General features: G+C 45.7%; 5 protein-coding genes across 27 annotated transcripts in view; 2 read left to right on the forward strand and 3 right to left on the reverse strand.

Annotated features, from left to right (window-relative positions):
* The window catches only part of LOC1270021 (probable beta-hexosaminidase fdl), a 39,649-nt gene extending 32,875 nt beyond the window's left edge, over positions 1–6,774 (reverse strand). The window contains exons 1-3 of one of the 18 annotated variants that reach the window (XM_061644154.1): positions 6,684–6,774; positions 4,863–5,090; positions 172–596 (exon numbers count right to left, since the gene is read on the reverse strand). The gene's annotated coding sequence lies outside the window, so the exon portion shown is untranslated. Of the gene's footprint in view, positions 1–171; positions 597–4,862 lie in introns of all 18 variants that reach the window. The other 17 variants (XM_061644166.1, XM_061644156.1, XM_061644150.1 and 14 more) reach the window with 17 other exon arrangements.
* Positions 6,775–7,890: 1,116 nt separating this feature from the next.
* Positions 7,891–9,005, forward strand: LOC1270020 (NADH dehydrogenase [ubiquinone] iron-sulfur protein 4, mitochondrial). The gene is made up of 4 exons (XM_308676.5): positions 7,891–8,051; positions 8,221–8,368; positions 8,444–8,619; positions 8,693–9,005. Exons 1-4 carry the CDS (start codon positions 8,005–8,007, stop codon positions 8,871–8,873), a joined length of 552 nt encoding a protein of 183 aa, XP_308676.4. The 5' UTR covers positions 7,891–8,004; the 3' UTR covers positions 8,874–9,005.
* Positions 9,006–9,065: 60 nt separating this feature from the next.
* On the reverse strand, positions 9,066–18,320 carry LOC5667347 (uncharacterized). Of its 5 annotated transcripts, none has more exons than XM_061644140.1 (7): positions 17,733–18,320; positions 12,403–12,552; positions 11,915–12,134; positions 11,814–11,848; positions 11,487–11,605; positions 9,544–11,098; positions 9,066–9,474 (listed from the first exon to the last, which is right to left on the reverse strand). In XM_061644140.1, the coding sequence occupies exons 1-7, from the start codon at positions 18,189–18,191 to the stop codon at positions 9,334–9,336; spliced, it is 2,679 nt and encodes an 892-aa protein (XP_061500124.1). In that variant the 5' UTR covers positions 18,192–18,320; the 3' UTR covers positions 9,066–9,333. The 5 variants fall into 5 exon arrangements, with proteins under 5 accessions (XP_061500124.1, XP_061500126.1, XP_061500123.1 ...); XM_061644142.1 differs by having other exon boundaries at positions 12,424–12,552; positions 17,733–18,286; XM_061644139.1 differs by having other exon boundaries at positions 11,814–12,134; positions 12,424–12,552.
* Positions 17,312–20,517, reverse strand: LOC1270018 (sodium channel protein Nach). Its single transcript, XM_061644178.1, has 5 exons — positions 20,017–20,517; positions 19,392–19,944; positions 19,050–19,332; positions 18,722–18,979; positions 17,312–18,655 (listed from the first exon to the last, which is right to left on the reverse strand). Exons 1-5 carry the CDS (start codon positions 20,142–20,144, stop codon positions 18,444–18,446), a joined length of 1,434 nt encoding a protein of 477 aa, XP_061500162.1. The 5' UTR covers positions 20,145–20,517; the 3' UTR covers positions 17,312–18,443.
* A 74-nt stretch (positions 20,518–20,591) lies between these two features.
* On the forward strand, positions 20,592–24,372 carry LOC1270017 (transmembrane protein 135). 2 transcript variants are annotated; one of them, XM_061644181.1, is made up of 6 exons: positions 20,592–21,368; positions 22,162–22,367; positions 22,434–23,267; positions 23,329–23,469; positions 23,542–23,708; positions 23,784–24,372. In XM_061644181.1, the coding sequence occupies exons 2-6, from the start codon at positions 22,221–22,223 to the stop codon at positions 23,899–23,901; spliced, it is 1,407 nt and encodes a 468-aa protein (XP_061500165.1). In that variant the 5' UTR covers positions 20,592–21,368; positions 22,162–22,220; the 3' UTR covers positions 23,902–24,372. The 2 variants fall into 2 exon arrangements, with proteins under 2 accessions (XP_061500165.1, XP_061500163.1); XM_061644179.1 differs by having other exon boundaries at positions 20,637–20,737.
* Positions 24,373–24,469: the final 97 nt, after the last annotated feature.

Consider the following 24,469-nt stretch of genomic DNA (forward strand, 5'->3'; position numbering starts at 1 on the left):
TTATATAAACAATTTGAATTGATTAGTAAACTATGTACACTAGCAGCCTCTCTCACTCTCTCTCACTCTAGCTCCCTATATGTAGTATGTGCTCTACATCTAATTCAGTAGTGAAGCAGTTAGCAGAAAGCAACGTTTGATTCATCATCATCAACATACAGAAAAACTCACTTGATTTAAAAATGGCACCCGCTCATCGACACTGTGGTTCCCCAGGAGGGCGAGGGGAGTATGGCTGGCTCAACTATTGCCGGAAGCTCGAATAAACCACGCTAACACACACGCACCGAAACCGGCGCACAGTTGACGTTGCACTATTTTTGCTGCTGCTGCTGCTGTTCCACTAAAAGGCACCCATAACATTCATAAGACCCTGTCGTGTGCGAAACACACACACATAAGTCAATAGGCTAGACGGACACGACGTCCGTCGTACGCGTCTGTGTTTCGGTGGCCAATTGAACTTTGTCAACCTTCCCCCTGGACCTGAACCTCACGCGAGCCAAAGGAAGGTTTGTCGGGCCGGCGACACACTCACTCGGATGCTCCCCCGGGAGGGTACGCTCGGCGGATGTGGGATGTTGTGTGTGTGTGTGCTGTAATTAAAACAAATTAAATTAATACATGAACAGAAAACTGCAATGGGGCGTCGTACAGTGTTTGCTGTTGGAGTAATTTCAATACAGGAAAATAAATAACAGGTCAACTATTTAACAACTTCTCGTCCCATCGCTCACAACGCGTCAAAGTGTGTACCACCAATAGGGGAAACCCCAACATCCATTTGGAGATATTCTTTTCCTCACAAACAAACGGGCAGTTTGATAACGATGGAGCCAGCCGTTCCTCCAAGAAGAAGATTGTTGTATTTTTTATTTTTATTTGCCTGCACATTATTGCTCTTATCTTGCAATACACCCAATTGCATCATACACACGATAAGACCGCAAAAAAAGCAAACAACTTTGCCAATTCGCATCCCTCAAACAGTTCCCATTAAATGGAGCAGAGCGAGCGTTGTAGCAAGTTATAGCAATCGTTAATCGACCTTCAAAACGGGTTCGCTGGTAGGGGCCATTGCACGGGGTTTTGCTACCTCTCTTTCTCTCTTTCTCTCTGTCCATCTCTTCGTAACAATCAGTGCAATTCTTTGCGAACAGCACAGGAAATCAAGCATCATGTTCGCAACTGATTTGCATTAGGTGTGACACACGATGATGCTGTTTTTGTTTTGCCTGTGAGAACATAAGGCAGCGCCTGCACCACTGGATGTTTATCCTCTTTTATTATGAGAGGTAGTGAATGAATAAATCAATTTATTCGTACCTTTTATACAACATTTGGGGGACAAATCGAGCAACTAAAATTTAAAATAATAAAAAAAGTAATTAATACGCAACAGTTGTAATTTAAATGGGTTACCAATAGTCCAAAATATCCAAAAATTAAAGAGTACTATCCTCTAATATCTGTTTTATTACTTTATAATTTTCTGGACAGTTCCCACGTTCGAAAGTAAATATCGAAAAAAACAGAAAATCGAAAAAAAACCTTTTTCACACATTTTCCCTCCCTAATGACATAATAGTGGCGTAAAATGGCCCAAAATTGGTTTACCTAAATTTCAATTACGGCTCAATAGCTTGAGTGGCGTAATCTGTAACGACCCAACTCCACCCTTATACCACAATGCTTCTTCCCTTTCCATTATTTGTTTGCTCCATTAAAATGCAGCCGAACAATCAAAGTCCGATTAGCCCTATCGACAATAACCAACGACGACGAGGACGACGACGACGACAGCGGAAACGAAATAAAAATGCCAGCTGCGTGGGAGGGGAAAGAGAAACATCAACTAATGATTATTTATATGCCACATTGTAAACACACTTTTACAGGGTTTCACACTTTATCTCAAGACCGCGGGACCCCTTCCCGAATCTGTCTTAGCCAAAGCCAAGACTGCAGTATGATGCTTGAAAACGTTGATGATACCTGAATTCATCGGATGCAATGCTGAATCTGCGGCACATTTCTCGAAACACACTGGTCCGCGCCGAGGACATGCGGTCGAATATTTTTTTACACGGATAACCTTTGTGTACATCAGTGTACTGAAAACAGTGAATTATTTTTTCGTGTTTATACCAGAAAAGATTATTTAAACAGTTCAAACTACTTTCTTAACACTTGTAAATATTTTAATTAAACAAATATGCATTCACTTATTTTATTAAATTGCCTTTTTTTGGTAAAAAAACGAAAAGGATAATTGAGTGTTTCTAATAGACTGATGTACACAAAGGTTATCCGTGTAAAAAAATATTCGACCGCATATCCTCGGCGCGGACCAGTGTGTTTCGAGAAATGTGCCGCAGATTCAGCATTGCATCCGATGAATTCAGGTATCATCAACGTTTTCAAGCATCATACCGCAGTCTTGGCTTTGGCTAAGACAGATTCGGGAAGGGGTCCCACGGTCTTGAGATAAAGTGTGAAACCCTGTATCCCACTACTAGGTAGCCGTGGGAGCAATACCAAAAGAATGGTAGGATTTTCACGAATGATTAAACTGCTGCTGGCTAGCACAAGTAGCCGTCGAGCCCCTTTTCTTTCCATCCACCAGCTTGTGGGGGTGCTTGTGCCATATTTTACTTATTACTGGCCTCAGAGGTTGTTTGTTTGTTTGTTTTATAGCCCGTAATGTTTATTAACATACGCTGGTCGCGGTCTGTGCGCGTGTGTGTTGCGCTAAAAGGCACGCGCGCGCACACTCTCTCGATGCTAATATGCAGCGGATGCAGGGGCACGTCAACCTCCTACTTTGTGGTGTGACTTACTTCCTACCCTAGCATTCAATGCTGCAAACTGGCCCCCAAACCGACTGGCAAGGTTATGTGAAAATTGATCTCCATAAAAAGAATGGACAAAACAAACACGCTGTCTCTTGCAGCAATGTTGTCGTTTTTAGCAGCTTTGTTTAGGTGTGGGAAAATGCATCCAAAATTTTCCCTCCCCAAAAGTGTGCACGCTGCTGTGAACATTATAACATTACGTTGACGTACACGGAAGGACAAACCACGCGCTACTGGCGTGTGCATTATTAAGCAGTAATGCAGTGGAAATGCAGCAGACCGCTGACAGGTCGTAGTCGAACCCGGTGGTGGGAAATAAATAAATAATAAGCAATACAAAGAACAGAGTTGGTAGTCAATTTAAAAATATTAACCATTTTTTAAAAGCGTTTTCGATTAATAGTAAATTTTTAAAACCAAACGAAAAATTCTATAGACTTTTATGTATAAAAAATAATACATGTTTTGAAAATAATGGAATGAATCGATATTTTCATAAACCAACCGATCGATACATATGGCAGTAAAACGACCACAGCTCCGAACTTGCCCATAGTCTCATGACAAAGCCTGCCGACTGCTACACTACAGGGTAGTGGGTTCGAATCTTTAATCCTGCGAATCGTTTCTAGAATGAAAAAGAGCGTTTTTATCCACATAAAACTTTAACGTAATCAATAATGTGTTGAATTATGAGAAGGATAATTATGCTGAGCTTCTTCAAATGTGTTTAATTTAAGCATTTGAACACTTAACATAATTTCTCAAAAAAGAGTTAATTTCCATTTCCAAAATTCTGTTCATTTATGCCTCTGTTCTGTTTCAATAATTGTCTATTTGTTATTGAACTTTTTATTTGTGTATAGCAGGTATCACTATTCTTTTCTTGGGCGAAATAAGGTTAGAACCGTATCGCTATTTATAAATGTCGAGTAAAAGCAATCATTTGTAGGAAAAAGCTAACATCCTCCTATTTCTTAAATAACTGCATCCATTCAACCTATTCAAGCCAGCGTGTACAGCCTAACCAGCTGCCTAAATAGCACCGTTTTTCCTTCGATCCAACGAACCAACAACGGCACAGGTTCACACAGGACGCCACAAAACACGAGCATAAACAAACTCGCTCGCTCGCTCGCTAAACAGGTCACTCGCAACGACACGTTGGCCACAGAAGCTGCCAGTCCCTCGGGGGCGTGGAAAGGATTTTAAAATTTGGGACACACCGTGACGGGGTTTTGTGGATTAAAATGGGAATGCCCATGTATAGTGGGTGGCCTGTATGTGTGTGTATGTGTACGTACCCTACAGAAGAGCTTTTTAGAACCTTAGCTCGGTAGTGTTTTCCTTTCGTTCGAACAAAACTAAACATGTCGTAATACCACCGGAACAGCATACCCTTTTTCCCCCTGCCTAGCCGGTGTGTGGTAGAGGGCGATAGTGTACGACAAGCCCGGTCACACACACACACACGGAGAGCATGAGTGCATGAACTTTAAACAGGATTATCTCCTGTTTGGTGAAGCGTGGGTATAAGGAGCCATTTCAATTATCCAAACATGCCTCCGCACCGGAAGAAGGGAAGGGAAAGATCTCTTGTGTGTGTGTTTGTATGCGGTTGAAATTGAATATTAGCGTAAAGACCGGCATTGTTAAAGAAGCTATTGTAAACTATTCTTCTCTTACGGTTCGAAAACTGACCCAACCCCCCTAAACTGAACCCTTTCAACTGGCTTTATTGGTGTATGTTGTTCTGGCCTTTCCACTATCCAGTCTCGTTTTGGGGCTTGAGACAGCCAACCCCACCTCCAGTAAAAAGGAAAGAAAATAAACTTTATTGATTTAATAATTCCATTTCCCTCCCGTTCGTCTTTTGCTTCTTCCTTTCTCGTACGACTTTTGCGCCTTGGTAACGGCGCCTCCTTCGCATGGCCCGATCGATTTCTCGAGCGTCAGACTGAACACGTCCCCTCCATCCCCTTTTGTGTTTGTTACACCCCTCCTTACCTTGTTTCCACAATCCAGCGGGTGCTTCAATGTCGGTAGCGGTTTTGCTTTTCCCCCCTTTTACACTAGCTTTTCACTACATACAGTTTCTCTATACAGAGCGCTACACTACTTTTCCCTTGCACCTGAAAGGAACAGCTGAGAAGTTACCGGAACGTAATAGTGCCACTTAACACACTACACTACACCACACACACACACACACACTTGCGAGGAAAAAAGGCTGCACTAGAAACGGCCGGAAGTGGAAATAACGGGGAAAAGGCTTATTAAATCTCTTTTTTCTTTTTCGCTCACTCACTCACTACAACACTACACACACACACTTCATTTGCTCATTCACACTCACTCGGCACACTTTGATTGATTTGTGCTTGACGGTGCTCTCTGTACACCTTTTGCATACGCGGTTTTTTTTTCTATTGCGAACGCAGGGAAAATTGGCCGATGCACTTCGGTCGCTTCGTTCCGTTCTACTGCGCTCGTTCGGCAGCTGCCTTCCTCGCCCGGTTTTGCAATCGATGGTGTGTTTTCTTTCGCGACTGGGTGCACTTTTCCGAACACGAACGCTCTATCCCGTTCAAGCCTTGCTCTGGTAGACAGGCCTGCTAGTAAAACAAGCCTCCGAGGGGGTTTCCCCTTCAATCGGTTCACGGGTGGATTGTAGAGTCGGGTGCTGTCGTCTCGGCGCAGTACCGGCGCCACCCAAAACCCTATGATTAGGTCGAACTCGGGGGGGTTGAGTACACTTCCAGCCAGTCACACTCACACACACAGCCACAGTGCCACCGTTTGCCGAAAGGGTGCTGCCGGTTGCGCGCGATTTCCTTCGCTCCGAACCGAGAGAGCCTTACTATTATACTACTGGCGGGTGGATTGACGGTCGCTGCTGCCAACCAGCCCCAAAATAAGAGAAATTATGTGCAAGAATATTATTGCTCTGCTCGTTCCAAATTGCTCACCCCTCCTTTCTGTGAACACTTGTCGGGATTGCCTACTTTGCGGCCCGCTCTTCTCAATCCTTTCACGACACTAGAGGTGGGGTTTTGACATTTGTACTTCACGCCTGCTTCGTGGACGATGTATAATTACACTCGCGAGGAGAGCCAACACACACATACACACGGTCGGTTCGGTATGACACAGATTCTCCTCCCAGGGCGGATGAGATGCTGTTCCCTCACCCGTTGCATCAGCAGTAGCACCAGCCGCAAAAGAAACCTTCCCAATTGGGAACACAGCGGGGAAATGGGGTGGAACGGGTTTTGCGTGGTGGTGACTGCAGCCACAACACTTTCCTTTCTACCCTTACCTGGTACCTCTAGCTACTGTGCTGCTGCTGTCGCGTACCGTCGTCACAAAGTAATCGATATAGCGCGCTGTTTGACGGACGGCACCGCAGAACCCCACGTACACACACACGCACACATACGCAAACAAACACTCTTCAATCGTCACGCACTGGCCGAAATCACGGCAACCATCATCGGTTGCTGGTATCGCTGCCTTGCACACTGCCCAGCACGTACCGCCCTAATGCTAATCTTTGCGCGAACCCAAAGTGCGACACAAAGCACAAGCAACAACAAAAACAACCCCCCAATGTCGCACGAAAAGAGCGTGAGCGTGTGTGTGTGCTTCGTATGTGTGTTTGGTGGTGGTGGCCTACCTTTCTTCACCGCACCGAAGAACACTTACCGCAGCTGTGAACACTCTCTGTACGCACCAAAGCTTACGAGCGCCGCGCGCACTGTGTGTGTTTGCTGCGTGTGTTTCTTATTTGTTTGTTGAAACAATTTTCGATCGGTATTTGTTGCCTACATTTTCGTTTTTCCGTTTGCGATGAACGGGCGAGAAGGAAAAAAACGTAAACAACTGTGTCTACAAAGCGACCGCTGCAGTGGCGTCTACACGTGTGGTGTCATTTTGACAGCATAGGCTGCAGCGGCAGCAGCAGCAGTAGTGGCGCACTGCGTTCAAACTGACAGCATGGTGGCAACGGGTTTGTGCAAAATGGGAAAAATGTGCTCTTGAAAACAGTTTCTTCCGTATTTCGGCATCCTACTCTCAATAATTGACTTTTTCTTTGGAAAACAAATGGAATTCTTTTGGCAGAAGTATTCAAGCAGCTGGAAAAAGTTCAAGATTACATTAAAGTAGAGAGAGATGTACAAAATGTTCGAGAGAAAAAAGACGGATGCTTGGTTCGAGAATAACAGATACAGGAGAGCGACAGATTATGGGATCAAGGAAAGAAGACGAGTCAGGCAACGTACGAACGAACATGAAATCTATCTTAGTTGCTCGCAACGATATTGGTTTAGCCGGAATCATTTACAGATAACTAATAAATATTAATTGAACAAAATAAAGTTGTAATAAAAATTGGGCCGGTCTCACGGTGCAGTTGTCAACTCGTACGACTTAACAACATGTACGCCATCAGTTCAAACGTCGATTGTACCGTGCCCCCATATGGAGGACTAACTAAGCCTATAAGTGGAACGGGCAGGCCTTGACCGACAAAGGTTGTTGTGCCAAATAAGAAGAAGAAGAGAAGAAGAAGTTATAAAATAATTAAAAAATGTGTAACAATCACGACAGAACCTAGGCAAATAATTTCGTCTCAAATTTGAGTTGGAACATTTTATTCTGGTGCATTTTATTTCGCTATAAAGTACCGAGCCTTTTCATCGGCTGTCTGAATATCCGTGTTGTTCAAAAATCCCTAGGAGGAGATATGAAAAACAATCCATTGACAGATATCCAAACGAAAACCAAACAAAAATTCATATTTTTTTTCAAAAACAATGTTAAAAATACTTGGAATTCAAAAAAAATCACTATGAGTATGGACAAACGGTATTCTACTGATTTTTATGCATGAAATTATCTTTTTCAGACTCTCAAATTCTGTTCATTTTTTTAATTTATCTTCTGCTTCAACTTCTTTACCCGTGTAGACACTGCTGCAGTAAAACACGATCCCTCTACTGTACTGACAGCATCCTCCCCGATTCCACCTGTCACCTCAACTGACAGTTTGGTTTCTGTTTTGGTTTTTTCCACTCGCTGTCAAAGGAAAATATCTGGCCGCAGCAAAATCGCACCGTGTCTGCGTACGGGAAAATCGAAAGCAAAAATGAGCCTATTCCTGCGTTCAGTGGCGAGAGCTGGTGCTACGCAATGGTAAGCTTCTGCCGAAAGTGCCAAAACACAAACTGCCTTGTGTTGATTGCAATCATCAACAAGAACGAACTTCCCTTCATGCCACTTGCTCCTCCCGGCTGGATGGATGGTTGTGTAATCGAAATTGTTTTGTGGCAACTGATATCCTTTTTCTCTTCCCCTCCGCAAGGATGCGTGCATCACTCTCGACGTCATCGATCGCGTTCAAGGATCCGAAGGCACAAAAGGAAGCCCCGATACTGGACGCTAGCGTTGTTCTCGCCGATGCAGAGGAGCGTGCCCGTGACCACCTTCCCACGATCACAGTGCCGACCAAGGTTAGTTGATGGTTGTTGTATGGTTAAGAGGCAAAAGATATCCCCAACAAAACACATGTTTGCCTTCCCTTTCAGGTCGATATTAGCCCCATTACTGGCGTGCCGGAGGAGCACGTGAAGGAGCGTCGGGTGCGCATCTTCATGCCGGCCAAGAACGCGATGCAAAGCGGTACGGACAACATCCACCACTGGAGCATCGAGTTCGATAACCGCGAGCGCTGGGAGAACCCACTGATGGGATGGTCCTCAACGTGAGTGTTTGCGTTTGCGGGGACGTTGCGAAAGTGCATTTTGTTGTAATTTTCACCTTTCACCACATTCTAGCGGTGATCCATTGTCGAACATGCGCGTCGACTTCACCAGCGCCGACGAGGCGATCGCCCACTGCGAGAAGAACGGCTGGAGATGGTTCGTGGACAAGCAGGAGGTGCAGAAGAAGCCGCGCGTCAAGAACTACGGCATCAACTTTAGCTGGAACAAGCGTACCCGCGTGTCGACCAAGTGAGAAGGTGTTTTAAAGAAGAAGAAGAAGAATCGTGGACATCAAACAAACCGGTGCCGTTGTTAGCTATCGTTGTAAATAAGAGACACCTCCTTAAAATTCGTGTCAATGAACTAACGTGTTTTCTCCATCCTAGTATGCCGGTCGTTTCTTTCCCCACACAGGGGGATCACTGTGCGAACAGTCAAAGCCTTCTTTTCGGTTTGGGAATGAAATATTCCCTTCCTCGTCAAGTTTATTCAAGTTCATCAAAGCTTACGGGCTAAAACGGTTCAACGGTTTAATTCGAACAGGCACTGTGCGCCAGGAATCTGATTGAGTTCAACTTTAAGCTGATTTCACGATCGCCGCATACAACAACAAAAAATCCATCTAACGGTTGCTTTAATTCAAAATGCTCCTACTAAAATGGACGGAAAGAAGTACCAAAAAAAAAGGCGCTTGAGATAACAACACAATGATTCTAATAATTCTTCGAATATCCCGATGGACCACCATCCATCTGTAGCTGTTCCAGCTGTAGCTGCTTTCGGATCGCTCCGAGCTGCGTCAACACACGCGTTGATCCCTTTTCATTCACTTTTGTCCGTTCAACGGCGGGTACCTTTTTGGAAAAAGAAAAGCTGTTGTTTAAGAGTTCCTTTTCTACCCCTTTTACTCCACTTCTTCTTACCTCCCATTTCTTCTCCATCAGCTTCAGGGCGTCACTTTTCAGATTGTCCGGTCGATCACTTACGTACACTTTCGGGGGCGAAAGCGATGGAAGCAGTGGTCCGGTTTTGTTCCCCTTCGCACGATCATTGCTGTGCTGCTCCTGCTCACGATGATTATGGTGGTGTTGATGATGATGATGGGAAGAATGATGATGATGATGATGGTAATCTTTGTGCTGTTGCCCATTACTGTTGCCCTTTCTACCATTGCCACGCTTCATCCAAAGCGTGTTGTAGTGTCGCACGTACTTGGCAATCCGGTCATCCATCAGATCGTCCCCGACGGTGGCGGACGAAGTTTCCCCGTCCCCATCGGACAGCGGTGGGCTGTCGGGCGGAGCGTATCGGGACGGCCCTCCCGCCCCTCCCGATCGCAGCTTATTGTCCACAAACACCTCCCCGTTGCGAATGTTCACGGTGAAGACCGGTTCCGGTGGCTTCTTGCTCGGATGGAACAGCGAATCCTTGTCGATGTTGAGCGAGAACGGTGGCTTGCGGTAGTTGTTGCGCACAATCACCGGATTCAGCACGTCCAGGTCGCCGTGCTCGTTGTCACTCTCGTGATACTGGATGTCGATCACCTTGAAGGGGTTCTTCTGCGACGGTGAAACGGTGCTGGTGGTGGTGGTGTTGGCCACCGCCCGATGTACCTGCACATCATCGTCGTCCGTTTCGAGTGGGGCGCGATGATGCCGCCGCTCCGTGTGATGATACTGCTGCTTCTTCGGATGGTAGAGGAAGTTTTTGTTCTGTTGGTCCGCCTCCGTCGACAGTGTGCAGACGGCACACAACGATGCTCCCTTTGTTCCATTCATCGCTCGCTTCATTGTCCGTTCGCATCTTATGCAGCGACTATTACCGTCCTCCCCCCGCTTGCCACCATTGTACGCCTCCGGTCGTTTACACTTGGCGCAATGCTGCCGGCGCTTGCTGTGCTTTCCCAGCGCTGGCTGCAATGGAAGACGCGACCGATCACCGTCCGTCCGGCAGCTCTTACAGTACTGGAACCGATGATCGTCCACCGCTCCTCCTCCTCCTCCCACCATCACCGATGTGTCGGCCGTCGTTTCGCTGGAAGATTCATAGTCCTCCTGCTCGGTGGACAGGGCGAGCGCGTTCGTAGAGACGGCTGGCGCAACCGACACGAACGGATGCAGATGGGTGGTGGGTTGCTGTTTTTCCTGCTGCTGGTTGGCCGAATTGCTTATGTACCGCTGGTACGCCGCCTTTGTCCGCTCGTCGCCGGAAGAGAAGGCCCCGCCGTTCGGTTGCGGAACGGTTGGCTTGGTCTCGGAGGAAGCAGCCGCCGCGGCGGCTTTACCGCCATTTTCCGAAAATGCTTTCCGCTGGCCATCGTACGGGTTGAAGACTTTGTGATCGTTCTCCAGGTTCGCGAGCAGCTGCAGCCGGCGGATGTGGTTCTGCTCGTTGGCGATGCGGATCTTCTCGCTGCGCAGCCGCTCGTGCTCGAGCTGCTCCTCTAGCTGCATCGTTTTCAGCTGTTGCTCCAGCCGGCTTTGATGGGTTTAATTCATAGATTGAAAAAAATCGAGAGTTTTGTAGAGTAAAAAACCGGTACTAAATGGAACAAAAAGAGTAAATTTGCGTGACGGAATTTTGGACCTAATAGGCTCGTGCCAATTGCAATGAGATAAGAACGATTTTTGAGGTCATTATTTTAGCAAAAAAAAAAACAACAATTTAAGAACCGTCTCTTCTAAAAATGGCTCCATTATTAAGCTTTCCTTTTAAGTTAAATGCCCAACTCCGTGATCGAATGCAATTACCCTCAAATGTAACATAACCTATTGCCTTAATTGTTGTGTGCGTGTGAAAGCTTTTCTAAAATTTCCAATTATGCCCGCCTCCCCTCCCCTGCTTCGGCTCTCGCCACTCTTTATACCTGGTCAGCATTTCCTCTTCGAGCTTTTCCTTCTCACGCAACCGTTCGACCTCTTTGCGCTTTTCCTCGATCTGCTTGATGAGCTCCTTCTGGTATTCCAGCTTACGGCGGCTTTCCTCCTGTTCGATAGTGGGGTCGTCGCGCGTTGGTTGTGTGAACATGTGAAGGAAAAAGACAGTTTGAATTAGTTTCAAATTAAGCAGAAAAGCAAAGCAAACAAGTATCAAATTCCGCCACGAATGCTTGTTAAGAGAAAAGACGTAAAATAGTCCAAAATTTTGTTTCATATTCAAAATAACTAATTCTCCCCCCGACCCATATACGTACATCGGCCAACATCCTGTTCCTGCGATCGATAGTGTCTGTGTTAAGAATGGTAGGCAGATCAGTATGGGCTAAATCTTGGATCAACTTCTCACGCGGGCTACCTTTGCGGTAGTTGGAGTTCCCCTCCGCCACTAGCGACTTGCCGAAGCGGACCTGTGGTTGACCAGTGGCACCACCACCAGGGCCAGTGCCAGCAGCAGCCGGCGGGCTTGTAGGAGCGTTGCCAGTTCCCTTCTCATTGGTTGCTTCCGTACCGCCGGGTGATTTGCCCGTGCCGTACTTCTGCATGTACTGCTGGTGTTTCGTCGTCACTTCCGGGATCTACAACAGTGTGGAAAAGTGTGTTAATTGATTGCTCATGAGTAAACAAAAAAGCGGGTGTGTTTTACTACATTTTGTGCCAGTACGAGAAAGAAGGAAGGAAAGCGAATTGCTTTACAAAATTAAACTAAAACTAAGTGGGGCGTTTGTGACCTCGTGTGACTTTACAACACTAATATTTACTACGAAATTTGCACCGTGTGTGCCTCTCTAAAGTAAGGTGATGGTAGAGCGCTAGCCGAAGTCAAAGAACCAGAGGATAGTTTACCGCGTTAGCAATGAAATTTACATTTTTCAAATACTCTTGATACTCCTGCTGGCGCGTACGGGACAGGACCGTTTTCTTTTCCTTCTGCTTTTTGTTGAAACTCGGAAAGTACGAAAAGAACGTATCCGAGACCCACTGTTCCATCTCATCCTGCAAATGAAAGAAGAGAGAGAAAGAGGGTTTATTAAACTACATTATTGGAAAGGAAATTCATTAGAGCTTGGTTGTTGCACGCACAATCGGGAATCGGAATGGCGTTTTAACGTCCTGTCGGTGTGCGTTTCGTTCCCTGAAAAAGGTCGTGGTTCGGTAGAAACGGAATCAGATATTTATAGATGAATGTAGCGGTACGATTATCATTTGCATAACCATTTTGGTGGCTGACGCGTCACATGCATTCACTTTAGCGTCCAGAACGATATTGATCCACGTAAGTAAGAAACATGTTTTGTACGTCAATGATTGCCCTTTAAGGAAGCCCAAGGAAAGGCCATAAAAAACCATTGTTGCCTTTGTGAAGTCATTTTCTAGTAATATTAAAGAGAAAAGCTTCCTTTCTAGCTTGTACTGTCTGCCATTGCACACCTTTAAAGGCCACCTAAACACTGCGCGGCGTTCAATGCTATCGTCGGCAAGGATCTACTAAACGGAAGGTAAACACATTGCACAAGTTGAAAGCCAGCCACTCTCATAAACATTTCATTTCCACGCCACACGGCAGCGAAAGTTTCAATTTACATTCCTCACAAGTGTGTGTATGTCTGTCTGCATTGTATGTTGCCGTATTTTCATAATGATCATGTAAAACTATCCATTGCGACCACACTAGGTAGCTTTTAGTCGCCAGCTTTCCCACCGGACATGTTCCCCATATCCGTACCTTTGGGACGTGGCGTTAAACGTTTCCATGTATCACTTGTGTTCCATTCTTTCTTTTTTTGTTTGTTTTTAGTTTCAATGTAGGGATCAGGCAAAAAGGCTCGTCCGCACAGGAAATTGCAAAACTAGCGACTACCGGAAAAGCGGCATCGCATCATCTCAACGGGCAACCAAAGCCCAACAAACATCCAGTGGCACAATGAACCCTCTCTATCTCTCTCCCGGGTTTGTTAGATAATGGAATTGTTTTTTTACAATTACACCTGATGTTGTAATTTAAAAAGTTGTAAAGTTTATCAACCCCGCGTGAAAGGTAAGCCGCAGCGTTAGCACTCATGAGGTAAGCGGTCCGCTTTAGCCAACCACGAACTATTCTAAGCTGGGAGCTTTTTTACTTTATGTCCCTCATCACCCATCACCCCCCTCTTTTGGTTAGGGTGTTGGTGCGATGTGTATGAATGTCCTATGAAAGTTACGAGGCACGAGCTGTTCGTGACGAGGTCTGTTGAAAAATGTAATATCATCATCAACGCGCCACCACAAACCCATTGCCACCCATTTCCACGCTACGCTAGACTACTGGCTACTGGTAATGGTGGCGGCAATACGAAATAATCACTTTCCTACAGACCACTCACCAGACACTAAGGTTCTTAGCGGTGGAAGGTTGACGTTTGCGGTTCGTACCCCCCTTTATGAAATTGAATATTATAGTTTTCTTCTACTGGAAATTGAAATTGTGCTGAGTTTCCTACAAAAAAAAAGCTTCAATAGTAAGGATTTTCCAGCAGTGTTTCATGGTCGTAGAGCGACATGCTTAAAGCCTTCTTCAAGGTTGACTTCCCCTACAGTTAAGTGGCTACTTCCGGCGTGGGTTAAGTTGCCAATTATCTTGCGGATTTTGATGGAATAGGAATAAATTTGTACATCCATTTGTTTAACTTCAGCATGTTTAGGCCCGGTAGAAGGCGACATGCATTCGACACAAATTCGAGCCTTGTGCTTTGTAACGGTTTCTGAAGTTTGCTTCTAATTGTGATGCTTGATGTACCAATGGTTTCGGAAAAAACGGAAGAGATCGTTTGTCTAAAACAATAGACGTAGGCTTTTGGAGGCTCCCAAGTTTCTGGAAGCTATATTCATCATTTTTCAGCAGATTGGGACATTCTTATACTTGTTTAATGCAGGGTTAACGATACTTCCTTCTTTTTTGAACGATAATTCCTAAAATTTCTTTTAAAATATCTTTTTGTAGAGTCATTTCAAGCCTGAAAAATGTATTAAAAGTACCAAATACTATTAGATAGCAACAGTGCAATGTTAAATTACGATAAAACCAGTAAAAGGACGAGAACCTGCAAACAGAAAATGACCTCCATTTTACTCATTTTCTTCAAACCAGAACACATTTTCGCCATCAAAAAAACTCGTTTGCCGCAACATAATGCTTTACATCCTTCAAAATAACGCCTTGCCATAAGTAATTTGTTCCTGCCGAACCACAGGTCTGAGACGTCCGACTACACCCTTCCTTCCCGCCACGTCGACGGTAGGTCTCGGTCGATATAATAACATAATATAATAACACACACACGTCACTCACTCTCATATTCCCGCGGCACAGTCCCGTGTTGGGGGAATGATCTCAATACAGGCGAAAACAGGCGGAACCTTTTAAGCGCTTAAGGGAAAAAGCGGTATTATAATTTTCAATCGCCTGACTAAGAAAAGTCTGCCTTCCTCTTCACGGTCACTGTGCGCTTTTTTTGCCCAACTGTACTACAAAATGGGTTTGTAAATTTAAAATTCCATCATTGAACGGGTAAAACGGTTCAATGAAAGGGTAAAATGTAGAGCAATGAGGCCTCGTTTTTCGCTTCGTTCAATGGCGCTTTTCTTTTTCGGTGTAAAGGAACCAAGACATTAATACATATCTTAATTACTAGTTGCAATGAAGCAATCAGTAACTTTCCTTTTAATTTAAAACGATTATATTCATTGTTGGCAACCCTTAAACGAAAGAAAAGCAAAAAATATACGATTAAAACGCTTTCGTTAAAAGCTCTCGCTCCTATCCCAATCCGTGCCACTTTACTTGCCGTAGACCACACATTCTGTATTGACTAACAGCCAATAAGTGGTCCGGGTCCTACATCTTCTCCCAATTAATATGCGATATTCTCCACCTTTCCCATTCCTTTCCAATCTCCAAACGCTGCATTCGTCCAGCGACGATTGACTGACTGCGGCTCCGCGCGGTGACACTGATTCCACTATGCCGGGCAGGATCTGTTTCTCTCTCCCCCATCTTGATTTTATGTCAAGTGCGATGGCCAGGAATTGATGCCGACGAATTTAGGACGGAATTGGAATTAATTTCCAATTTCTAGATGCCCAAAACAGAACGCCCGTTTAGATGAGAAATGGTCGGGACATGTGAGGGGGGAGAGCCAGTCGGACGGACGCCGTCGTCTGGGCTTGAATCATTTGTGGAGGGGTGGCTGGTGGTTGATTGTCAACGCAATATGCATCGCGGTCAACTTGGGCAACATTTGAGGAAGTAAAGCTTTGGCTGTACTACTACAGCGGGACACAGGACCAATGTATTTTAGGCCATCGTGTACTGGCGATACCCATCAAACGTCGTGGGCCAGTTTCTTTCTCCCCCCTGCCTGAGATGATCTGATTCCATCCCATTCACGAGTACTACAAATTACGTACGCAACACGACCCCCACTCGAGGATCAGTTTGGAGGTTAGTAGAGCGTGTGAGTAAACCCAGAAAAAAGACTACCGCTACCAAAAACATAAGGCTTCAGAATTGCATTCTTGCGCAGAATAATTTGTGATGGTTTTTGGCTCTTTTCGGGTGAGGCAGGGAAGATAAATTATGTGCCGAATGGGGCGAGAATGGGAGTGAGATTCTAATGTTGTGGTATTCATTAATTATAGGAGTTTTTTTACGGGTTTGCATTGTCATACGTGAAGGACAGATTGGGGCGACGATGGTCAAATCGATCGATAGGAGCTATAAAACCGTATAGATGTGTTGTACTTCTACATAACCAGGGGAAGATAATTATGACAATGTAACCTTATTTGTATACTAAATAGAGTTGATAATCGTAAGCTTTTAAAGATTTACATATACATTTTGCTTAAACCGACATAATTACTTAATCATTAAGCTAGAAACTGTATGATTTGTATCACCTGCATGAATGAAATCGACAATTTAGGCAAATTGCGAATAAATCAATTGCGCAAAAGGTAAACAGAGCTGATTGAAATCAATTTCGCTTGCACAAAGGACATGTTTTTCCTTTCCAATTACCGATATGTATCGGCAGCCTTCCTCCAGGTGACTTTGTTGGCGATGAATGGACAAATAGAGATTATTATCATTCTATTATCGTTAACACACCACCTTGCCGGGTCGCGTACTCGCTTCTCTATGTCAGCTGAGCGTAATGAACATTCTGGATTGAAAAGATTTACAAGATTAATTTACGATCGAAACGATAAAAATTTAATGTAAATGGTTAGTAATTCACAATAATCTTTTATCACCTATGTCCAAGCTCATAACTTTAAACATTTAGTTAAATTTCATATCGTAAACACAATCCTCTTAAGACGGATTGAACTCTACTTGAACATTATCTGCCGATCGACGATCATGTCACGATCCCGTTTGAATAACAAAAAACCTCAGCAAGCTGTTTTTATTCAACTTGCTCGGAATTCATATTGTAGTTATGACAACGGGTAAAGCGAGATATCAAGAACCATTCTGTGAGCCACTGCTTTTCCCCGAAAAGTGAAGCATTGTTTCGTCCTCCCCCTCACGAAGACGTATCACTCAATGGGTTGAGAACGCGACATAAACAATGGCACAGATCCCGTTACCGGCAAAGCGATGAGGCTTATTTAATGAATTTAATTCAATGCGTCACTTACTGTCCCGCACCAATTCCAAGGTAATCCAAAGTGATCGGATCTGAAGAAGATCGAGCGGCAGTGGCGTGGTGATGATTATCAATGAATGTTTTATCACATAATTAAACATATAATCGCATTTTTTTTCACATCGTCAACACCATTAACACGCAACTGATTAACATGCCGGCTCGGTAGTAGTTGCACAAAAGGAGCGCACAATCGGAACTGGAAGACAAGACGAAACGGTTCAATATCGGCAATCGGATACCGAGAAAACGAACGCGCACGGCCACCGTGGTGCGGTGTATGTCTTGCCAAGTGGTCGTCTTGGAAGGCACTGGCAGGCAAACGGTTCTCGAATCACACCGACCGACCTCTGCCCAATAGCAGGACGTTCGTTCGTAAGCCTTCGCTATTTCAAACAGGAATCGACCAGGAAAGTCACTGCGCCGAATCCGTGGCCGAAATTCGTGGCGAAATATTGTATTCATCCTTCAATTAGTACTCACCTGTTGCGGCGACATTTGTTTCGCACGAGCAGCCGACGGGACTGTTGCTGGTGGTGGTGATGGTGCTGCGTCGGTTGGTGTCGTCGGTGCGGCCACAACATTGCGCGCTCGGTGGTCCATGTTTGGCCGTGAATCAATAGAGCTGGCAGAAGAAACATTTCGCTCGCGGGGTGCTTTTCCGCTTGGTCCGGCTTCCACATCGGGTACCGTGGCCGTTTTCTTACTAAGCTGAGAGTTGACCTTTTCCTTCGATAGCTTATCGTTGGCGGGACAGTTGTTGTTAGCTATCTCTTGCACGGAAACATCATCCTTTTGCAATTCTTCCGCGCGGGAAGGTGTATGTTGTGTGTGTGGATCTTCCTGCTTGATACGCTGGATACGCTCCTTATCCAACTCTAGTAACTGTCTTTGCTTTGCTATAAACGCTTCTAGTTCCTTCGAGTATTCGGTGTACGACATTGTGTATCTTTCAACAAACAACTTAATAAAATATAAACTTTTTTCGACAAATCTGTAGCACAATGCAATCGACCGTTTACAATTTCCGAAAAATGAAGCCGTTGTCTTGACATTTCGCGTTGACAGTTAACGGTTGTCAGTTTGCTTTGTTGTGCTGTGAGTACGCAGTGCCCAGCTCCAACAGTCACGTGGAGGACATTCAAAGTTCAAAATAAGTTATTGCTATGCTATACGGGAAACATCGTTTTTTCTTCAATTAACCCGAATTGTAGGCACTTTTTTAATGATCGTCTGGTTGCCAATAATACCATTCTTTACTTTGCGCTGCTTGCGCTTGCAGATTCTTGTTATCATTTTGATGCGCAAGCAGGAAAGGATGAGATTTCTCATGGAAAAGTACGCCAGCTCAACCAGCGTGATGATGCTGAAGCCGAAGAAAAACTCCAGAATGCTGCCGGTGGACACTGGGACCAGAAAAAACACGATATTTAACTTTTACATTACCCTCATTGCGCTTCACATTATCTCACCCATCGCATCGATAAAGTCGAAAATGATTCTTCGACTGTAACGAATTTTCGGTATGCGGATGCTCCATTTAATTACCGGATCGTTAAACCAGAACGTTGAGCCGTAGTGCTGCAGCGTGAACGTGACATCGTCACAGTTTTTCAGGCAATTACACGCACCAAAGATTTCCCGCAGCTCGTCGGCCGTCAGAAAAGAGATGTAGCTTTGGTACAGCTCCACACAGGCAAGTTGCGAGAGCTTGCAGTACTTGGAGGGATCTATTAAACAGGAGACGATAAAACTAACATGTTGTAGAGTTAATTTTTCGAAAAGAGTGTCTTGCGTTACCTGATATCTGATAAAAGTAAGGAATGCAATCGCAATGCTTGAGAAATAGGTAGAATTTGCACTCCAGTAGACACAACCCGTACGAATAGTACTCCGGAAAGAACTTCAAGTTGGACTCGTGCGGAAAGCGACACTTCCGTTGCTTGATACTTAAACTCTTCAAAGCGGGAACGGATGTAATTGCCAGTGCGTTGAAATCCATCTTGGTGAATGTGAAAAATCCTCGCTCGATAAGCAATGACTTCCGGATCGTTGGCATCTCATACGGGCTGTGGAAGAAAATCTTCCCAAAAATGCTTTTTACAAGCAATCGTCTGCAAACCTGAAGTCCTGACAACTTACATTCCCATTAGAGGTACAGTTCGATATCGTTGCCGATGCTTCCCCATTGAACACGCTCACTTCGTACAGCTTTTCGTCCGGCGCGTACGGATCAATGCTCAGGTACCGACCGATAGCCGTGTTGAACGTGTAGCAAATGCCCATCTCGGTCAGCGATCGTACCAGCGTTCCGTGCAGATCACCCTCCATCGTGACGACCGCGTTCGGCCGATCGGTCAGCTCGTTCAGCAGCTGGCGCAGATTGGTCCCCTCGAACTCGTCAAACTCGGCCAGATGGCCCACATTCTCGATGTCACTCTCGAGCAGCGTGTCCAAAAACTCGCCATACCGCTCGGCCAGCTCCGGATCCACCTGTGCTATCAGTTGATCGCGGGCCGCTTCGTTCAACCGCTTCTGAAAGCACACGGTCAGGCTGGGGAACGTGGTGTTCCACAGGTGATAGTCACGATCCAGCGCTATCACGGTCGGGTTGGTCCAGTAGCGCACCCAAAAGCTGCCGACGTTGTAGCACCCGGCAAACAGGGCCATCGAAATGATGCCAAGCCATATTACTCTGGGGGGAAGTGGGGAAGATGTAGAATTGCATTTGGGTAGCAAATTTTGGAACTGACGACTAGTTACTTACTTTTCAACGTATGTGCTGCGTTTGTGCACAAGATGAAACACACCATGCAAGCTGGTTTGAGCGAGAACGTTTTGGATCGCTTTCGTGAAGGAGAAAGTGTACACCATGATTTTCGGAAATGTCACCATCGCTTTCAGAATGTCCCATTTATATAAAGATCTCCTTTTGTGTACAGTTTAATAAATTATTTACGGGGAATCCTTTCATGAAAATCCAATTCCTCACGAATACCTAAAAGTACAAAAGAACGAAATCAGATAAACAATCACACATCAATTATCGGCTTTGATATCTCCCACGGTGCTTATTGATGAATGGAGCACATGCGCACGCACATGAAACTATTCAGATAAGAGAGGATATTATACAAAATAGTAAATAAATTAACCGTCCTTTTTTGATACAATTGAAAATTGCATATTTTAAATTCAACGCTTTGCTGTGGGTTTCGTAATTGCAATGTTTACAAATTGCCGCTGTCAGCTGTCAATGTTCTAGCACCTGTCTCTTTCACACAATCGGGCTCGCGGGCATCTCTTTCTCGCGTACACTGCAGTAGCGGTCGCATGTGGTGTTGTTGTTGTCAGTGCTCGGACAAGTGTGCGTGTGTGTGCGTGGTTGGTGTTGTTGTTATTTGTCAGTCGCATAAGTGGCACGCTGCACCACACACAACTGGATCCGTACGAAGCGCTTTTTCCCCCCGTTTTCTCGTCACTACAAAGTAGGAAATTAGACGGAGGAGAGGAGTGCTTATCAAAGGAGTAGCCAGCAGCATTGCGTTACTTAATAGTTGGTGTTGTACCAGTTGTACCTTTTATGTACGCCAGTGTGGTGGTGTGCAGTGATTCATTTGTCTTTGCGAGAAGTACAGCAAAGTTTACGAGCGGACGAGAAGTAACAATATTCCGAAGCCATGAAGTAAAATACCCTAATTTCCGCAACAAACTGACCCGAAGATGACTGGAGTCCGACAGCCTTAACCTTTCGCTGTCGTCAACAAAGCAAGCGTGGTGGTCAGCAGGCGCCCCTGCACTGTTTTGGCTTTCGTCCATCCAACACCGAAAAAGCAGGATCCCGAGGCGACTAGATCCGCTAGGAATTACATTATCTTCGGTGCACGAGATTAAGGCTGTGCGATAAACGACGACGAGGATCCTTCATCCGATAAGTTGACCGCTCTAGCCGTACATGCCCACCAAGCAGTTCCTGCCGTCAGTGTGGTTCGGTGAAGTGGCACGTACGGTACACGGTCCCACAGCTGGCCGATAATTAATCGCAACTTGGTCTTGTCCAATTGGCAAAGAGGAAGAGGGCCAAGCAACGAGCAGCAAGAGGAGCAGAAAGTAAAAAGAGTAAATATATTTAGTAGGTGCTAACTACATGTGCTGCAGAGACTCCGTGAAAGTGCACGCCTTTGCAAGTGGAATACATTTGGATGGTTAATGGGCAGCTGAACCACCCGTCAGAATCGGAGGGGGGAAGGGGGCATAGATAGGCGACCTTTAAAACCTCTGCTTGCGTGCGGTTCGTCCTATACACGCTGTATTTATATTGGGTATCACACTGTTCATCGCCCTTTTTTGTGTCGATGATTGATAAAAATTATCGTCAATCACTCTCGTGGTTTAACGCGCCTTCCCCCGATTTCCTTCCCTCTCCAAATATAATTCAAGCCTCGGCCCTGATAAGGAACGCGAAGTAACGGCGGCCAATGCTTTCAATCAGCAATACCACTTTTGGGTAAAGCGAGCGAGCGAAGTAAACAAATTCAAAAGCAACAGAGCGCACGCGGCGGGGCATGTTGCGTCGATCGTTTGCTGCGCACTGCTGCCCATAATGACTTCGGTGGGTCTCCTTGACGCGTATAGCTTACCCCTCCAGCGGCACAGCACGTTATTATGTCAGCGATTAAAGTTGGCTTTGCTTGCGCAGCTTTGAAAAGTCGCTCTGTATCGCCGTCTCTCTCGCTCTCTATCTCCTTTCTCTCGCTGCCAAAGGGGCCCTTACAGAGGAAGGGGGAATGGAGGGGGTCCTTCTTAATCGTTTTATGAACCTGTCCCTCTACACTTTGCCCCGTACGAGGCGGTTAATTTCATTTCTAATCCACACACACTTGCTGGTGTCATGTTTGCGTACCGGTTTTAGGTGTAAGCGGCTGCTGCGTGTTTTTTTACCGTTGCAAAAGAAGAGACCATTCTGGAAAGATGCAAGTGCTAAGCAAGATGACCCCGGTGCCCGTCACCTGCCTGGAGTATGTGCACCCGTGGACGCAATCGTGCACCGTTGCGACGGCGGAACTGATGATCATTGGCGTCCAGTACTGTCTGCGCATATACGCAGCCGTTTATGCGGTAGGGTTCAATAATGTCTTACCTTTAGCATGATTCAACTTCTTATAATTTGAAATTTCTTCGTAGCTCTCGCTGGTCATGCGCGGTCGGATACCGTCCCTGCCGGAGCTGAAGAAAACGTTGCGCGGCTGGCTGCAGTCGACCGCCTTCCTTACCACCAATGCGTTCAGCTACTCGATCATGATGTGCTCGCTGCGCCGGTTGCTGGGAAGCTACAACTTCTACACCGCCTCGTACGTACCCGCCTTCTTTGCCGCGCTCATCTCGATCATGGTGGAGCGCTCGTCCCGGCGGGCGCTGCTCGCGCTGTACGTGTCGAACGTGGCGACCGAAACGATGTGGAACATACTGCAATCGCGGGGGCTGGTGCGATCCATACCGCACGGTGAGATTGCCATCTTCGGTGTGGCCACCTCGGTGCTGATGTACTGCTACCGGAAGAACAGGCAGAAGGAGTATCGCGATTCGATGTTCGATGTCGTACGGTTCGCGATCGGTGATAGTGAGGTGATGAAGGGGGACACGCCGTCGGAAGGAGTGGAAACGTCGGCTGTACAGAACGTCGTCGGTCGTGCAGAATCGAGCCAGCGCGCTTCCAAGAGTCCAAAGTACCCTCTGCCCTTTATACAGGCGGCAGTGCAGGCTTACCTGCAGCTTACCGGCCGGTTGAAGGCAATGGGAAAGCATAAGCTGTGTCGTCATCGGTACGGCTGCGTGTATGATACGCTCTCTAGCGGTGGGCGCATGTTCTCGATCGGTCTCGGGATACAGGTCGTGATGAAGGCGGTGCTGCAGATGCGGAAGTTCATCAGCCGACCGGCACTGTTGCGCAAAACGTTCCTCAGCAAGGACATTGCCCGGCTGGGACTGTTCCTCGGTGGATTCACCTCTATCTATAAGGTAAGGAATGAGATTTCTTCAATAGCAGCGAACCTTCTGACAATTTTCCATTCTTTTTTAGATGTCTTCCTGTCTGCTACGTCATTTTACCGACAGTGATAGTCCAATGTTTGCCTTCCCTAGCGGACTGCTAGCTAGTGTTGCATTTGCCTTCTACTCCGACAACACCATTGCCTTGTACATTATGTGGAAAACGCTGCAGGTAATTGAAATTGCAATTTAAAAAAAAAGGATTTTTATCAAAATTATACTAAAATGGCTATTGAATTTACAGATTACTTACAACTGGGGCATAGAGAAGGGATACTTACCGCGCGTGCCCGGTTTCACGGTGATGCTGTACGCCGTCAGCACCGCCTTGCTGTTCCACGCGGCCACAATCGAGCCGCAAAATCTGCGGCCAAGCTACTGGAAGTTTTTGCACTCCATTTCGGGCGGAAGGTAAGCAAGCCAACATGCCAACGTATGCGTACATTTATTGAAAATATCCATTGCTTTCCATCCTCTTTGCCGTAGAATCTGCATCATGGATCGCAGCGGGTTCGATGTGTACGGGCTAAACACCTCCGGCCAGATACGCACCATGATGAACCTGTGCAAAACGGAACCAATCCTACAGGGACGACTGAGCTGAGTCCGTCAACTGGTCGGCAGAAATGTAATTACTTCGTGAACTGGAAGCCACCCGCCCGGCAAGCGCACCGAAATGCCTTTGGGTTGGGAGTTTGGAACAAGCTTTGAGCTTTTTATTGGACGGGACCGCGAAATGGTAAACCAAAAGCGATTGGACGAAAAACCAAAATCAAAGATTAGTTAACAGAACGAATTCATACACAAAACATACAACACACACACACACTAGGCGCACTTAAGTGAAGCGGGTAATAGGATATAGGTAGGGTAGGTTTAGTACTGCTGTGTAATGCAAAATCCCTTGTTACGATTAGGACGGGTACTCAGTAAGTTTGTTTTGTTGCTTTGCATACCTTTTTTTTGAAAATGCACGTCAGCGTGTTTCCTTTCGTTTTAGTTATGATGTTTTTTTAGATACATATTGAACTATCGTTGTTTTGCTCTTAATGGACAAATAAATTTATAAAATAAATGTTAACCATTTACCAGGCTTCCAGGCGAAAGCGTTTAAAATCCTCTCGCGCGTGATGGTAAAGCGTTGTTATGCTTTCAAGAAAAGCTTTCAGAAA

This window comes from Anopheles gambiae, chromosome 2 (genome assembly GCF_943734735.2).
Source record: "Anopheles gambiae chromosome 2, idAnoGambNW_F1_1, whole genome shotgun sequence".
In the NCBI taxonomy this organism is placed as follows: Eukaryota; Metazoa; Arthropoda; class Insecta; order Diptera; family Culicidae; genus Anopheles; species Anopheles gambiae.